Source organism: Barbus barbus (genome assembly GCF_936440315.1).
Source record: "Barbus barbus genome assembly, chromosome: 25".
Lineage (NCBI taxonomy): Eukaryota > Metazoa > Chordata > Actinopteri > Cypriniformes > Cyprinidae > Barbus > Barbus barbus.
The window spans coordinates 9,503,335-9,521,294 of NC_136753.1; the positions used below are offsets into that span (position 1 = coordinate 9,503,335).

The window sequence follows — 17,960 nt, forward strand, 5'->3', positions numbered from 1 at the left end:
TGGGCATCTTATGAGTTTTCATTTATTTATTTTTTCCTTTTTCCTTTTTTAAAAAGGGACATCATGTTTACTGCTACAATATCATCATTACCCTGAAAATGGTTTTATATTACATATTAGCTTTGATATTATTGCTGACTTTCATTTAACAAAATTCTGAAAATTCTAAACAAACATTCCATTTTTGCATCTATAAAATAGAATGTTCTGTCATTCTGTTCTGTAAAATATTAAAGATTATAAATACTATAAAACGTGTCCCATCCCCATAACATACAACATACTTTCTCTTCTTTGTCAACATTCATGAGTGAGTTGTATTAAATTAATTTAATGGTAGTACTGCAAAAAAAAAAAAAAAACTGTGCATCTTTATAACACTTCCAATGTCCATCTCGAGTTTACAATGACACTTGCTTGCTATTGCATTCTGTTCCAACTGGATATTCCATACTGACTACCATCAGGTTTAAATCATTATGTATTTCACACATCAATATATATATAGTATACCCCTCTTTTATACTGTCCTCATGTATGCGATAATTTCTACAGCACTGTCAGTTTGGCACTAGTCTTGGCTTTCCCTGTGGTAAACCTGACTGTCCCGCTCATGTTAGAGCTGGTTTTTTTGAATGTCAGTTTGTGGACAGTCCCTTGGTTCTCTATTTGGACATCGGGCCCTGACTGCAGGGTCTCCCCATTCAGTGTCCAGATGGGAAGCTTGATGAGGGTCACAGACACTTCACACTGGAAGCAAGCCATTTCAGGAGCTGTCACTTCCACATCCTCAATGTCCTTCACCACTAGGATAGACTGGGCTGTAAAGATAAATAGAAAAAAAGATTGAACTATGAATATTAATACTGTGTGTTTCATAATATTGACTTAATAATTTGTGCTATTCTATTAGCACACAAAAGTCATTGATATATATATATAGTCAGCAGTTGAATTCACACGATACTCACCTTCCACCATCAGCTTGGCTGTGGATGTGTGCTCCCCAACCTCAATACTATAGGTTCCCTCATCCTCCAGCGCCACCTGGTGGATGACAAGTTTATGATAAGAGCCATCTTGTATTATTTCCATGTTTTCTGTGGATTCCAACTCTTGCTCCCCTTTGTACCAGGTGACATCGCAATTTGCGGACGATACAGTGCATTCTAGAATGACTCGATGTTTTTCCAGTGCCGTACGATCCCTGAGGGGACGGACAATGCTTACAGGAAGCTCTGTAAAAATAGATATGGACAAAAGATTTTTGGTTGAATTAAATTATCTTTTTTATTCACTATCAAGGCAGAATCATATTCAATTAAAGTACACATTTTGTACAATACCTTCAACCTCAAGATAAGCAATTGACTCCACTTGTTTGGAAACAAACTTGATTTCTCCAGAATCTTCTGGCTTGACGTTGCATATAAGCAGGAAGTGCTTTGTGCCTGTTTAAAAGGTAAAAGAAAAATAACTAATTTATTTCTCGAGTATAATTTAAAAGTCTGATATTGTACACAGAAGCACTTCAAAACAAGATTAGTTGTAGTTTATCCACATAAGTTTATCCTCACCCTCTGTACGAGTCTTGATGCTGCTAGTGGGGCGTATCCTGCTGCCATTTTTGTACCATTCCCCAGGCATATCTTCCATAGACAGCTCACACATGAAGACAGCATTCTGGTCTTCCTTAATCCAAAGATCCTCCAAGCCAGTTATGATCTCTAATTCATGTTCTGAGCACAATGTGGAGAAAATGTTATAAACTTTTAGCAAAGATCTAAGGGATTTATTTAGTATAGAAATGTGTATTGCTTTGTGACATAGGTTCAAATATTTATTTACAAAAACGATCATTCACAAAAACCAGTAACAATAAGAAAATACATATAGCCAGTTTTGGTTTCATTCCAAGTTTAAAGTTCAGATAACCTTCCTAAATTCGTGCTAAGTAAACAGGGTGCAGTGAGCCTCATATAAACTATAACACTAATTGTGAACTCACAGCTTGAAAAAAATTATTGACTTTATATTTTACATATATTTAGGATTAAAATCCTTTTCCAAAGTTTGTTTTCTACATTTTACCTTTGACCTTTTTTTTAGGGTTCTGTCATTTATAACTGACTTTGTCCCATTAGGGTAAATTATTTTTGCCTAATTGTTTGAAACTTCACACACAATCAAATGCTTTTTCACTATCTGAAAAGAAGTGAAAAGGTCTCTCTGTTTAAAAATACATTAAAAACCTTTATGAACATTTCATTTTTTTTTTTTCTTGAGCTGCTATTTTTGATTTGGAACTCACACGTGAAAATATCTAAAACTTGACTCAAATTTGGATGCAATTTCACTGCCTGAAAACTATGTCTTATAAGCATTAAATCAACAAAATTGCGTTTTAACTTGTCATTTTGAATCAGTTATCATAGCACAAGTGAAAGTCAACAAGACTCTTCTTTTTCAGTGCACCCCACACAACCCACACGTAAGTAGATGCTAACTTGTGCAGTCATCATTGGAGCATCGCTGCCTGTCAGTATAGTATTGCCAATAGACATTGGCATCTTTCCTGACCTCTGGCTGTTGTATGGATTACATCTTTCAAACTGGCATACAATAATGTACCTAAATGCCTGACTTCCACAACAACCTATTCTTCATCACTGCCCTCACCCTCATTGCTTCTATCCTCCTTGGTGCTCAACAACTTCTTTTATTACTACCACCTGATTTTCTGATGCACTCCTATCACTATCATCAATACTTTCTGAAATAAGTACAGATTTGTCTCTCCATATTCCAAAAATCTTACTAAAATGAACCTAAAACACATGCAAAAAGGTTATTATACTGTCTGCCAATGCTGGTCAATAGTGCCAGCTATACAAAGTATGCATCCCATAATAGGACTTTCTGATGCTCAGATTTTTTGGTCTCTGAGTTACTGTTTTTATAAAAGTGCATTAAAAATGACAAAACTTTAGAAAACACACTTGGATGTACAATTAAATTTTTTAAAACTTGAATTTATATATATTTTCTAGTCTAAAATGAGCTCACTATGGAGCCTTGAAAGCATGTGGCCTAACATGTGCTAATGCCTTCTTTACTACTTAAAATATGAAGCACATGGTAAATAAATTTTAATTTTACTGGTTGAAGGGGATGTCATTTGACATCACTAAAATACAATTATGTTGGCTGAACATTAATATTGTATTTTAAATGCAATTTTCTTAGTGTCATTTATAAATGATGATATCCCGTAGAGGGTTAACTGAGCAAAAAATGTCTAGTCTCAAATAAAATCCTCTCTAAAACAACAGGGGAATTTTACCGATAGTGTGCATTTTCTCAATGTTTCCAATAAGCAACAAGCTGGGAAAGAAATGAAGAATAAAGTGAAAAAGCTTACCATAGACCTCAAGTTTACAGAAAGTGCTGAGGTCACCTATTTCACAAGTATAAATGCCAGAGTCACCGATGCTGCATTCCAAGATCTGTAGACAGCGTTTACGACCCATGGAATAAATCCTCAAAGTCTTACTGGATTTCAGCTCCAACCCATTCTGCCAATTGATCCACAGATAGAAAACAGCTCAGTAAGACTCAGTAATGTATTTAGGAAGGTACTGTGTTATTTTCTTTCCCCCATTTAGGAGTACCTTTAGCCATCTGACGTCTACATTTGGCCTAGACAACTCACACTCCAAAATGACTGGAGATTCCTCCTCAAACCTGACATCAGACAGCTTCTTAATGATCGTTACTGGTGTTTCTAAAATGTAATGCAAAATTCTTGTTATTTTTGCCAGTTATGTAAAAAAAATTATTAAGATCCCTTAAACTTGGAAATATAGGCTACTTTTAGTTTTATATACCCACCTTTGACTACCAGTCTGGCAGTAGTTCTCAGACCTTCTGCAGAGAAGACAATGCTACCAGTATCCTCTAAGGTGAGGTTGGAGAGGGTGAGACCATGTACTTGTCCATTGCAACTAACACGCCAGTTGTTATTGGGTTTGACACGCAGACCATCTTTTTGCCACACACCCTCGACATCAGCATGAGAAAGTTCCACCTCGAAGGATGCAGTCTCTCTCTCAAATGTCTCAATGTCCATCATCCCCTTGCGTATGACAATCTTCCTCGCTTTAAATTGTAACAGAGCTTATTTATTAAATCTTAAACTAAATAAAAAAAAAATGTCTTCATGTATAGACAATTTCAGAACTGTTAGGCCAAAGATCAGAAATAGCTGATTTTCTTATTGAAATGACTCCCACGTTCTTAGGTGCATTTTATTTAAGATCACCAAAATATTGTACATTGTTTCAGCGGAATTATAAATAGTTAAGGCTAAAGTACCAAATATTTGAAAATGCTCTTGGCCACTTACGCTCCACATTGAGTTTGACTTGTGTACGGTCATGGAGAGTCTCACAGCGGTAAGTGCCACGATCAGACAGGCTGAGGTTTGTGATGGTCAAGATGCGTTTGCAGCCATTCTGGGTGAGTTTATGTCTGGGTCCTGGTTGGATCACCACCCCTTGTCTCATCCACTGCACCTCTCCAGATTCCAGACTCACTTCTGTCTCTAATATAGCCTCGCCAAACTCTTCAGCCATCACTGCCTCCATTCTCTTTGTGAACAACACCTGTGCCTCTGCATGTAAATGTAAAAGTTTAGTGTTACAAAGCCACAAATATTTACATTAGTAAAAAACTGAAGTCAGTATTTGCTGAAAAAATCCCCTGTAATTTTTGTGTCAAATCTTGATCATTGCACATATTTATTTTAGAAATAATGCCTGTCTAGGTCATTGTGTGTGTGTGTGTGTGTGTGTGTGTGTGTGTGTGTGTGTGTGTGTGTGTGTGTGTGTTTCCTGCACAATGAACAGAAAATAAAAAAGTAATCAAGTGTAAAAATCATACCGATTACTGCTATAGTTTTATTATGTTTTGTTTTTAATTGGAGCATAGCAGTGTGAATCACTGTTCATTTTTGTTATCTGAAAAAGGACAGCTTGGACATTCTACAAAATATCTTATTTTGTATTTGATGACTTGTTTTGAAACATATTAGGGTGAGTAGATGACAACATATCCTTTTCTTTTGGATGAACTAATTATTAAAATGAATCATTTATTTACTTACCCTGGACTTTGAGGCTGGCTTTAGAAATGATACCCTCAGCCTCTGCAGTGATCCGAGAGGAATCCAAAAGCTGGACCTTCCGGATTATTAGAGTATGGCAGAGGCTGTTCTGTTCAATATGGTAGCGATCACTGGGTTTCATGGGTTCTCCATCCATGAGCCAGACCAACTGAACATCATCAGGGGAGACCACACACTTAAAGGTAGCATCCTCACCCTCCATGACTGTGGTATTGTGAATCTCTGTGAGGAATTCCACCACACGGGGCACTGCAAATGCAAAGCAAGTGGATAGTATTGAGTGTGTTTGTTTTAGTATCTTTTAGTATCTTCAGATGTTTCACACTTACATTCTACCCTTAATCTGGCACTGGTGCAGTCATCTTTGGACTCACAAGCATACTCTCCAGCATCTTCTTTGGTGAGACGATGGATTGTGAGACTCCTCTCTGTCCCATTGGCACGGATAGAGAAGCGACGGCTGGGAATGATCTCTACTCCATCTTTCTTCCACTGGACATCTGCTTTGGCCTTGCATAGCTCACAGCAGAGTGTTACCATACCATCTTTATGGGCCACTGTGTCATCCAGTGGCTTCACAAATTTAATACGCATGTCTATAACACACACAGGTTACGTGGTTATTATTTTATGTTAAATGAGTTGCAATGCTAATGTGACTTTGCTCTGTCACAAGCAAACGTTTGATTCCAGTTACCAACCTTTGACCAGGAGACTGAAGTGCATCTCATCTGTGTTTGCATCACATGTATACTCTCCACTATCAAGCTTCTTTAATGGGTTGATGGTGAAAGTGCGGGTCAGGCCCAGACTGGATATGTGGAAACGTTCATCGCTGACTGGAGTCCAGTCTTTAAGCCATCGCACTATAGCATTAGGTCTGGAAACCATGGCAGTAAGAGTGACAGCCTCTGCTTCATAACCAGTGACCAAGTCCACTTCTTCTTTGTTGAGGAATTCAACAGGAGGCTCTGGAGATTAATACAACACAAGGTATATAAGGTTTTTCAGGTAAATGGTCCAATGACACGAAGAGTGTCCACAGTTAAGAAAAGAAAAGTCTAGTTTAAAACATGCTAAGAAATGTAAGCCATTTTCTGGAAATGCTTCATTTTAATAATTAAAATGTCATGTGGTGTAACCATCAAGCAAGTAATAGCATCTCTTAGTCATAATTTTCAAAAACATTTTTAAAAATATTTCTGAAGTTAGAAAGTATTTTTTTTATAAATATCATGAATTATGAATTCATAAATATTATTAGGTGTTTAGGGAGTCAGACCACATGGCAATTTACAGTCCAAACTAGTATTGCCTTGAACATAAAGGTAAAATCATCAATTTTCTTTTCTTTTTCTGCTCAATATTTCTGCAAGGTAGTTAGACCACATGACGGCGTTGGTCACACCACATGATTTTAAATAGGTGGACAAACTTTAAAAAATACAGAAGAGGTGTATTTAAGAATAATTAATGAGTGTCAAGTCACTGACTCAGTTAGCAATGTATTCTTCATAAACCAGATACAATTTATTTCAGAAGCCCCTTGTTCTTAAACACAATTATTATATTAGGGAAAGGTAAATAAACACAGTACCTTGAACTTTAACAATGGTTATCATTTGGTCATCAACAGCATCACACATATATTTCCCAGAGTCAGAAAGGAGGATGTTGGACAAAGTCAGTTTCCGGAGTGTTCCATTGCTTTCAATATGTGTTCGGTCATCAGGGACCAATGGCTTATCATTAAATAGCCATGTAACTGGTGCATTGGCTCGAGAAACCTCACAAGCTAAGATGAGATCATCTCCTGTCACCATTTCCTGATAATCAGGATCACCAGAGTTGCCAATGATCTTCACTGATGGCTCTGAGTTCATCAAAAGTATGTTATTATGATTTTTGTTTGCTTTTGGGATCATGCACAGGTTCACATCAATACATCTGAAAGACACATTTTACCTTGTACTGTGACATGAAATGAAATTGAATCATCTTTAGCATCAATAATATATTCTCCAGAGTCCTGCAGCTCTGCACAGAGAATGACGAGTGTTCTGAAGGCACCTTCCTCCTCAAAACAGAAGCGTTCATTCTCCTCAATAGGGCTTCCGTTTTTATACCAACTGACTACACCATTGGCCGTGGACAGCTCACACTCCAATACAACATCATCATATAACGCAACCTTGTGCTCACTCTTGATCTGATCTTTATTCAGGATTTTTACTGGTGCCTCTGGAAGAAATAAAGATAAAGAAAAATTAACCTTCAGAAAAAAAGTACTAATAACTTTGAAAAAGACTAGGAAATAATGGTTTTCCATCATACCAGTAATTTTGACTTTAAAATCCATTGTGTCATCTATGGCATTACAGGTATATATTCCAGAATCCTTCAGAGTTGGAAAATGGATAGTAAGCTTGCGTATGAGGCCATTCTCCGTAACTGTGATGTTGCTGCTCTCTTCCACCTTCACTCCATCTTTCATCCAGCACACCTCTGCATTATCACGGGAAACTTCAAGCTCTAGGACTACAGGTTCACCAGTACAATTTTCTGTAATGCTGCCTGTCAGCTTGGAACTAGAAAGTTTAACAGGGGGCTCTGTGGAAAAGAGTATCATCAGCAGAATTTCATAAAAAAAAAAACAATACTTATAAATAAAATTAACCCCATAAATCAATAAACCCCAATATTAAACCTATACAAATCTAGAATAGAATATTATGAAATACATCAAATGTTAGATAAGAGAAAAAAAAATGTTTCTTTCCTACTTTGCACAAACTACACAAAATTACCTTCTACTTTCACCCAAAATGTGACAGAGTCATCTGCAGTCTCGCATACATATTCTGCAGAATCATCAATGGTAGCACAGGGAATCACCAGCCTGTGGTATATCCCATCATCCTCCAGTTTCAAGTTATCATTCTCTTCCACCTCCATGCCATCACAAAACCAGCAGACTTCTGCATGTGCTTTGGAGATCTCACAGCTCAGGACCAGCTTCTCAGACCTCAGTATACACACATCGACCTCTGACTCTCTGGGGGACACAATGCGGACTGGAGCCTCTGGGTTTAGAAGAGGTGCATAATGGTTGACAAAACATGAAAAAAATACATGCTGCTGGTTTTTGAAAAATGCTATAATGAGGTTATTCCAGCTGTTTATGAATACAACAAATATTTGGTTTAAATAACAATTGAATTAATTACTACATAAATTACTTTTTAATAAACAGCCATACTAATTAATTAAACAATTGTTTGAAATTAAAAGATTAATAATTCAAAATCTTACTTAGAAATGAAGTATAAAACAGAGATAAAGAAGTGAGAAAATCACTTGAAACCTATCCTTGGATACTTACCCGTAATAATCAGCTGGAAAAAAATCGAGTCACCGCCTGTGTCGCATACATACTCTCCAGAATCCCGTTTGGAAGCGCAGAGAATGGTTACGCTCCTGTATGGGCCTTCAGCACTGATTCTGACATTCTCACTTTCCTGGAGCTTCAGGCCATCTTTAAACCAGTGAGCCTCTCCATTTGATCGAGAGATCTCACAGTTCAGGACGACCTCCTCAGCGACATAACGCTCCATGTGGATGTCATCTTTTGGGTCCACAATTGTAACCGGAGGTTCTAAATGTAAGTCAACATCATCAGTTAAATTTTTTTTTGTAATTTCAGTGTACTGTGACTCAACTTAGATTGTAAAGAAATGGAATATAAACATTCTTCTTATGCAATATGATTCTAGAGAACCAGTATTTCGAATGTTACCTTTAATGTTGACAGAAAACAACATGGTTTGATCGCCTGCTTGGCAGGTATACGTCCCAGCATCTGCCAGCGCCGCTGATCGGATTATAAATCTTTTCATGGTGCCTTCAGACTGAATGGTGATGTTGTCTGACTGAAGAACTGCAACTCCATCTTTAAACCAGTAGACAGGTTCATCTGGTCGGGAGAGTTCACACGTCAGGACCACAGGGTCCAGTTCCATTGCGCTTTTCTGCCTCTCTTCCTGCGTAATCTCTTTAAACGACACAGGTGGGGCTGATGGGAAAAGAAGAGCATTTCAATCATTTAGAATAACCATAAAATATAATACACACAATATCTGGCACAGAATATTCAGGATTGTCAAATTCACATCACACATGCATGCATGCCTATTAATAAAGAGCCATTAACAATAATGACTTACACACTTTCTTCAGTGAATCTAGCACTAAACAATGCACACAGCATGTGGTAATAAACAGTAAAATTATAATAAACAGGGCATAACTATGTCTTGGTGAATATTTCATTTTATTTAATATTTAATGTTAAAATTGTCCAGCTGACCATTTTCAATTGTAATGTTGTACTAGGAATAAATATTGCGTATCGTTTTTACCTTCAACATTTACATTAAATGTGAGAATGTCGTTGTTTGATTGGCAAGTGTAGACTCCAGAATGAAAGTACTCTGCTGACTGAATGACGATTCTCCTCATGTTCCCATCTGATTGGATATTCAGACCTTCCTCTACATGTAGCTCTTGTCCATCTTTGAACCATTGAACATTGGCAGTGGGATGGGACACCTCACAGTACAGCACAATGGGATTTCCCACCTCAGTGGTCTTCTTGGTGTCCATTTCTGACATTGGTAAGAATTTCTCTTCAAGTGCTGCAAACAGGACATAAAGAATTTTCTGTGAAACTGGCAATGTTGTAAATCTTGAAAGTAATGCAATTAAGTATTCGTTAGAAATATGACTGCATCAATCCGAGCATTATACAGATTTCAAATTAGCATGAAATGAAAATTCACCCTATCCATGCATATAATACATGCATATTGATCTTATTGTAAAGAATTTATCAATGCATATGTGTCAGGGATTGTCAAACATGGTGCCTGAAACCTAAAAAAAAAAAATGAATCACCCATTCATCTATGACCCACCCATACTGACCTTTAATCTGTAGGGTTGCTGAATCTCGTACACCACTGGCAATGAAGGTGATTTCAGCTCCATCGTACACATTAGGCACTTGTTGAATCCTTAGAGTGTGTTGGTTTTTTGACTGCGTGATGGAGAAGCGTCCACTATCCTGCAGCTGCTGGCTATTCAGGAACCATGTGCCAATCAAGTTAGCAGAGAGCTCAATGGAGAACACAGCATCCTCCCCCCCAGTCACCACAGCATTCTTCAGAGGGGTTTTGATCTTTGGACATGGGACTGCAGACAATAAAATAGAAGACATTATCTCATGTTATTGTACCACTATAATGTACATATACAAAAAAAAAAGAATTCTATACTATGAATATTGTAGGCTCTTATGACAAATTGCTTGTGATGTTTCTCACTTGTACAGTAAGTATCTTTGGATAAAAGTGAGTTCTAAATGAATACATGCAAATTAAATATGTTTAAAATTATATCCTGTACAGTTAAAGTGCCAAGCCTAATCTCACTGAAGACATGCATGTTCTTTACAAACCTGAAGGGTCTTTTTGGTAAGTAGTACCTGCCACACTTATATCTCTACCTTCTTTTTATAGATTTCTTATGAGTGATGTGTTTATAATGCAAATTATTTTTGACAGATTGATATTACAGAAAGTTTGTAAAATGTTTATTCTTACCCAGGTGTACTACTTTGGGAAACTCCACATGTCCACTTCTGCCATATTTATTAACACAGCAGATACGGAAACGGTAATCACCCTCACAAGGCACGCTGTCACCCAGGACCTCAGCAGAAGTGGCTGTCTCTGTTGTCAGGCATCGCTGCCACTCCTGAGAGCCTACTTCCTGACGTTCTAGCACATACACTGACTTAGTAGAGTTTTGCAAGTTAGGTGAAGGTGACCAGGAAAGGATGGCACCATTTAAACAGTCAGTGTTCATTTGGACACTCACAGGACAGATGGGTGGGCAGTGTCGAGCAGCTAAATGAAAACAAATTAAATCAGATGCTAAATATTAAATTCCACATATTAAATGTTATTTTCAAAAAGACTTAGTAGAAATAAATCTCTTTTTTTTCTTTTTCTTTTTTTTGTACAGTAATATAACTTGTGCATCACAAAGCCATGTGTGTATTCTCTCACTTTTGACTCTGAGTTTGGAGCTTGTTGTCGATCTGCCTGCCATAAAGGTGATCGTGCCTGAGTCTTGATATGATGTATTGACAAAAACAAGGATGTGGGTTTTGCCAAAAGACTTGATAATGGTTTGATGTGTTTCTTGCAACTGCAGTCCATCTTTAAACCAACAGATATCCATTTCATCTTGTTCCACCTCCACAAAGAACGCTGCATTCTCTCCTTCCATCACCTCTAACCTCCGTGGAAGTTTCTTCACAATTGTACCTACCAGAAAAATAAGTAAATGAAATTAGCCAGATCTTTCTTTTACATATGTATGACACAAGTAATATTATTTTGTTATTTTTTATTTTATTAGGTAATAAAAAAAAGAATTGCAGCTGGGCAGCACAAAATATTGTTTTATGTTTTTATTGTTATTTTTTTTTATGCTTTTGATAATTTTTAGGCTTGAGTACTAAGCGTTAACATGTCAACTTGGATAGCCCTAATAAGACTTATTCTCTTTGTACCATACCTTTAACTGCCAATTCTGCAATAGTCTTTCCACCATCAGGCATCTCGCACAGGTAAACTCCATCATCATCTGCCCCAACATTTTGTATGGTTAGTCTTCTCCGTGTTCCCTTCTGTTCCATGTTATACTTATTTCCTGGCTGCAGCCTCTGATCCTCCAGGTACCATGCCGCGGAAATGGATTCTTCCGGAACCTCACATTCCAGAACAGCAACATCCCTTTCCCTAACCTCTGCATCTTGAAGAGCTCGCTTAAATCGGACCGGAGGCCCTATAAACGGAAGAAATTTACCATAAGAATTTTTTTTATTTTTTATAGTAATTGCAGTTTGCTAAGTGATTAAAACAAATCACACTGCAGATGCACTGTGAAACAACAAAGTGTTAATTATCTAAACACACTATGCACATATATATAGATATGAACTAAACACTTTCAAATTATACAATACCTCAACTGGGATGTGGCAGGCCAAGGACAGTGGTTAAAAAAAAGGTTCTGGTCATGCAGTTACTAGGAAAGGATATAATCCTACAGGCTTAATTGCACCCCTACAAAGCGTGAACTATGCCCCATTGCATTGTTGATAAGATTACAGTGATGCTGTCACTCAGGAATGCACTGAGCTCTGTGGCTTTTCTCACCTTTCATCACGCATTGACCATTGGTCAGTGTTCATCGAATACATTGCTCAGTGCATGACTTTACAACTAAATATATACCCACAAAGTCAGACAGTCACTGTTATGGTCATAAAGAGAAAGGAATTCATTACAGTAACAATACAACCAATGTTGAGAACTTGGTATATCAGTGTTATTAATATACCATAGTCTCATATTTTAATTATATGCTAACCTTAAGTCTTAAGCACACAACAACATATATTAACTCATAATGGGAGATAATGCTGATATGACAACTCACAAAACAAAGACAATGATTTTAGCAATAGTCGTAAGATTCTTAGTGAAGGAGTAAGAATGTTTTGATTAGTTCTCTGAACTGTCAAGAAAACCCAGAGACATGTTAGTTGTTTGATACAGATATGCAAGTAATTAATTAAACAGTTGACAATTAAAAATGGAGTTACCTTTAACTGAGAGTTGCACAGCACTCAGTGTGTTTCCCAGTGCATTTGAGGCGGCACATATGTAGAGTCCTGTATCCTGTTGCTTACAGTACAGTACTTTCAAGGTGTAATACCCCTCTCTATCTTCAAAAATTAGAAATCGTCGACCCGGCACAATATTCTCTCCATCTTTCTTCCATACAATCTCTGGTTTAGGCTTTCCTGTGACATAGCAACGGAATTTGGCATGTTTACCTTCTGTTACTGTGAACTTCTTAGCCTTCGACACATTTAAGTGAGGCTCTTTTGAGTGTTTGGCCCTCGATTGGTGTGGTGAGTAATGGCCATTGGTGTAGCCATTTGTCTTGCTTCCCTCTCTTTGTTCTGGAATGGGCTCTACCAGGAGCACAGCTCCAGTCATCGCTTCTCCATATGTGTTGACTGCTTTGCACATGTAAACTCCTCCATCTGGGGCTCTTGTTCTGAAAATCTTCAACTGGAACCAGCCACCATCTTGCTGGCCCACATGGTAGTGGGAACTTTCATAGATCTCATTCAACTGTTTACCATCTTTCTCCCAAACCACCTGAGGTAAAGGCTCACCAGACAGCTTGCAGGAGAATGCAGCATCTTCTCCACGGTCAACTCTTAAAGAAAGAGGTTTGATCAGAAAACGAGGCTTGTTGTCTTGGAATGGGTCTGCTTTCTGTACCAGCCCATCCTGTTGTTGATTCATAATCTTGATTTCTTGTTCTGGTGGAATCACTTTTACTTCATTTTGTTGTGGTGGTGGTGCTGGCTGTGTTTGCTGCAGCTCTTGGGGCTCTTCTTCCACTTTAAGGGTAGCAGCTGCATATGTTTCCCCAATGTTGTTTTTAGCTCGGCAAATATATTGACCAGCATCTTCCATTGTCACGCCAGAAATGTAAAGGCTGTATACCTTGCCATCTTGAGTAATACGGTAACGATCCTCAGGAAGAATAGACTCGTTTTTCCGCTCCCAGATCACATCTGGCTGGGGATCTCCACCAATCTGACATTTAAGAACAGCATCTTTTCCACATTTCACCAAAACTGGACGCGGGTAACCAAGCACACGTGGAGCGCCTCCAAATAGATCCATATTTTTTACTGTCTTGTAATCACTTATTCTGTGTTATTATTGGAATTAGGAATGGCACAAATATCTGTGGCACATACCCAGCTCTGGAAAAACAAAAAACAAAGTTTTACACTTGTCATAATTTTTTAATCTGACATTTGTAACATTCCTGTTATTATAACTCATTGTGAATTATGAGTTTACCCATTGTGTTTTTCTCTCTCTATCTCTCTAATTTGGGGACTTGTAGCTCAATGAATCTCTAAAGACATTTTATAGACCGTTATGACGAGACATAAAGTATGAAAAGTTAATAAACAAATACATAAAACCTTGGCTAACAAAAAAAATAAAAACGCAGTGCAAGAACTTTCCCAACTGTGACAAATGTCAAACCCTCCATTTTGCACATTCTTTCTGGATCCAGTAAAAGAAAATATTACAACCTTCCCTCTCTCTCTCTTTCTCTATTATTATGTTTTTGAGTAAGAATGTTTTTCTGCTGTTTTTAACTCTTCAGTACAGTACTATTTTAAGCATTATGCGTTTTCACTATTGCAGTGAGATCATTTGTATGTAGTGTAAGTGCATTTTTCAATACTGCTGTGTTTGTGTCAAAAATACCACACCTGTTACTTTTTTGTAATGGTACAATACAATGTATATTGTGAACTTTATGTAGAATAGTGAAACATTCCTTGCATAAAGGAAGTCCTCTTACAGCAGTCAAGATAACTCCAGTCCCCATTCCCTACTTGAGCCCAGACAGCTGGTGCTGTTTATCAGGAGGAAGCATTTAAAATAGTCTGTCCAAATAAAGACGCGGGAGAGATGGCCATGTGCGGCACAAGACAAAGCATGTTGAGATGAACTACTCCGACAAACACTCATAGCATCAGGATTCATCACTTTTCTATATCAGGGACTATACATCAACATACCATCACTGTTAGTATGATATTTATGAGAGCAGTGTGTTAACATACCCCTACTAAACATGAATTTCTGTATACTAAAATATTATATGAATACAAATCCATATAAACATGTACATTAAATTTCATACTATGGCTGCTTTTCTGTCCAAGTCAGTAGAGAATACTTTTACTGTTTAAAGGACATTCATACATGAAATGTTTTTAATTGTTGGTCAGTTTACACGTTTTGTTTGTTCTATCACATCTCACTGATTTTAGTGTCTTGCACCAAAATACTATGTTGTCAACATAAATGTAGTGTAATTGTTTGAACAAATCGTGTGGTCTGTGTTCTGTTCAATACTTTTCTAAATATGTGTTTTAATGCAAATAACACAATCTCTGTCAATGAACGAACAGGGAAGCTATGTGACAATTCTCAGTCGAACCAGAGAGTGGGGGTAAACGAACTGAAAGAATTTCAGTGATCTCCATTGGATCAAATTGCATTCCTGGGTCTGTTGGGCTTTGAGAATTTGAGAGGTTATGTCCAAGATGACTGCCATATCAGTCAGTGCAACATAAAAGATTACTGAGAGTATATTAAAGACATAGTGCATTAATAGTAATTGGGTCACGCTTGGTAAATTTTCTGGAAGTGTCCAGTCAAGTAATATGAACCATGCCCTAATAATAGTCAGATGAATAATGCACACTTGTGCCAATATAATGTTAATATAATTAATATCCATGACCAAAGAATCACAGCAAGATGTGTAAATTACAGCATACTGACTGTAAATAAAAATATAAAGTAGTTTAAGTGTGCTTATAAAAGATACATTAACATTGATCATTAATAAATAATATAGGTACAATGTTTATTAATTAATTATTAACATTCAGATGGTTATAAATATCATGAAAGTTTAATAAATATTCATATCTGAATGTGGAACTGATCTGTTAAGCATTATATGATGTTTGTTCATGATCACTAATCAAAGTTATTATAAATTGTTACCTAATATTTTTATCATAGGTTCACCGTCAGGGTCGCAGTGAATTGTTGCTTCCTGTCCAGGCTATCCAAAAGATATTAACTAGAAAAAAAAAGGTTTATCTGTTCAGTCGTATATTAAGTAGTCTATATCTTATACTTCTGAATTCTATGTATATTTGTAGTAAAACTGAGTTTCCAGTGCGCACTTGTGTATGTTGTACTATGATACAATAATGTAACAGTCCTTTAAAAAATAAACTTTGATTGTGACTTAAACACTTGTGATTGAGCACCTGACGTTTTTGAAACAGAAATGTGATCGCATTTACCTAGCCATTATTTTTATGACATTTACATTGCAAAAGAAGACACCATCATAAAAAGTAAGCATCTCAAACGTAAACTCACGTGTCAACAGCAAGATCAGATCAGCATGTAGGACCAGCCAAAACACTAATCTTCAGGCCCTCTTCTAAGAGGATATTGACCCTGATATCAGATTTTCTTCTTTAAGAAATGACCTTTGACCTCTGTGTTTGTTATGATTTTGAAAAAAAATCATATCATTAGCGTTGAACAGTTGCAGGTCATAGAAAATATTCCACACGACAGATGCTTTGGTCTTCTAAATACTAACGTTAATCCATCCAGGTTGATCTCCAATTCTTTCTACTGGTGTGGTTTATTTCTTGAGCTTCTTGATGTGTCTCTGTATGCATGTGCTTCTCATATGTGCCTTTCAATGTGGCTAAGCTCTCTTCTTTTTCACCACCACCAAACAATGAATGTGTCATACGGTACCGGGGCCTGTGTCGTTGTCAGCTCAGAGCCAATAAATGCTTTTACAGCTGCCACCCATCCTACTAAACATAGCACAGCTATCATCATTGGGGGAGTGCTGGGCTGCAAAGGTTAAATTTAGACCACCTAACCACTTGACCCTTTCCACTTGGCAGGGTCTGGTCCTTTCAAAAAAAATTAATACACTAAAAGATTAACTACATTTCTTCTCTATGTTAACATACAAGTTATACAATATTCAAAGTCACTCACTCACTGCAGTCACATTTTGCAAAGCTAGAGATAACAACCCTTTTCAGTCAGAAACCTAAACAAAATGTAACAAAAGTTGATTAGGTTTTAAGATTAAGAAAGCAATAGATATACTGTTCAAAATTAAGACAAAATATGTTGGCTACCTTCTGGATTTCAAATTCTGTGGAACATGTTTTGTTTTTAAAATAATAAACTACAGCAGTGAACAATAATATATAAATAGCATGGCTCAGAAATTTGTGGTTAGTTCTGAAAAAAGCTCTAGCATAATTTGTTTGCAAATGCTAATTTGTTTCATATTTGTAGTTATTTCTATGTCGTTCCAAACCCGTAAGATCTTTGTTCATCTTCGGAAAACACAAATGAAGATTTTTTTAATGAAATCCAAGAGCTTTCTGACTCTGCATAGACAGTAACAAATGTCTTACGAAGGTCTTCCGGGTTTGGAACAACATGAAGTTGAGTAATTATTGAAAGAATTTTAATTTTTGGGCTAACTATACCTTTAAGTAAAAACTAAAATTCTGAACATTAAAAAAAATAGATAAATCTTCTTAATGCTTCTAAACCATGTCCACATCATTTGAACAGAGGAAAAAAACAACAACAAAAATACATTACATGAAATTATTAGTAGTGATGGATCGAGTGGACTGATCTGTGTTTTTGTGAATGTCACGAGCAGTCGCTTCAACTTAATACATGTCTCATCAACTGTAAACACAAACTCTTCAGCTATAGCCAACACATCTCTGTCAAACAGTATTTACATTAAAACCCTAGATCATTTTACATAATTACAAACTGCTTTATTCATGTCCAAGTTATTGTTATCAGATACCCTTAGTTCCTCCTTTAAAATCTCTCTAAGTACTCTAAAGACTATAATTATGATATCCTGACCTATTGTACAAGACATAATTCATGGTTTTCAAAAACAACAATACAAACTCATTTATTTCTTTGTTTACATTTACTAACAG

General features: G+C 36.8%; 1 protein-coding gene across 1 annotated transcript; it reads right to left on the minus strand.

Moving 5' to 3' along the window:
• Positions 1-2: 2 nt before the first annotated feature.
• obsl1a (obscurin like cytoskeletal adaptor 1a) lies at positions 3-16,729 on the minus strand. Its single transcript, XM_079377280.1, has 24 exons — positions 16,330-16,729; positions 12,921-14,105; positions 11,828-12,097; positions 11,314-11,574; positions 10,846-11,151; positions 10,169-10,435; positions 9,604-9,879; positions 8,982-9,257; positions 8,568-8,840; positions 7,993-8,268; positions 7,520-7,795; positions 7,151-7,426; positions 6,783-7,058; positions 5,887-6,156; positions 5,515-5,781; positions 5,165-5,434; positions 4,406-4,672; positions 3,892-4,158; positions 3,672-3,784; positions 3,422-3,575; positions 1,578-1,739; positions 1,347-1,451; positions 972-1,238; positions 3-821 (listed from the first exon to the last, which is right to left on the minus strand). The coding sequence occupies exons 2-24, from the start codon at positions 14,020-14,022 to the stop codon at positions 550-552; spliced, it is 6,549 nt and encodes a 2,182-aa protein (XP_079233406.1). The 5' UTR covers positions 14,023-14,105; positions 16,330-16,729; the 3' UTR covers positions 3-549.
• Positions 16,730-17,960: the final 1,231 nt, after the last annotated feature.

Bases quoted from the DNA above. Each gene is read 5' to 3' on its own strand.
- obsl1a (XM_079377280.1), bottom strand. From the start codon at position 14,022: ATGGATCTATTTGGAGGCGCTCCACGTGTGCTTGGTTACCCGCGTCCA. The intron at 6,157-6,782 runs GTACTGTGTTTA...ATTAATCTCCAG, and splicing joins AACCATTGTTAAAGTTCAAG to AGCCTCCTGTTGAATTCCTC. The intron at 3,576-3,671 runs GTACTCCTAAAT...ATCAATTGGCAG, and splicing joins TAGACGTCAGATGGCTAAAG to AATGGGTTGGAGCTGAAATC.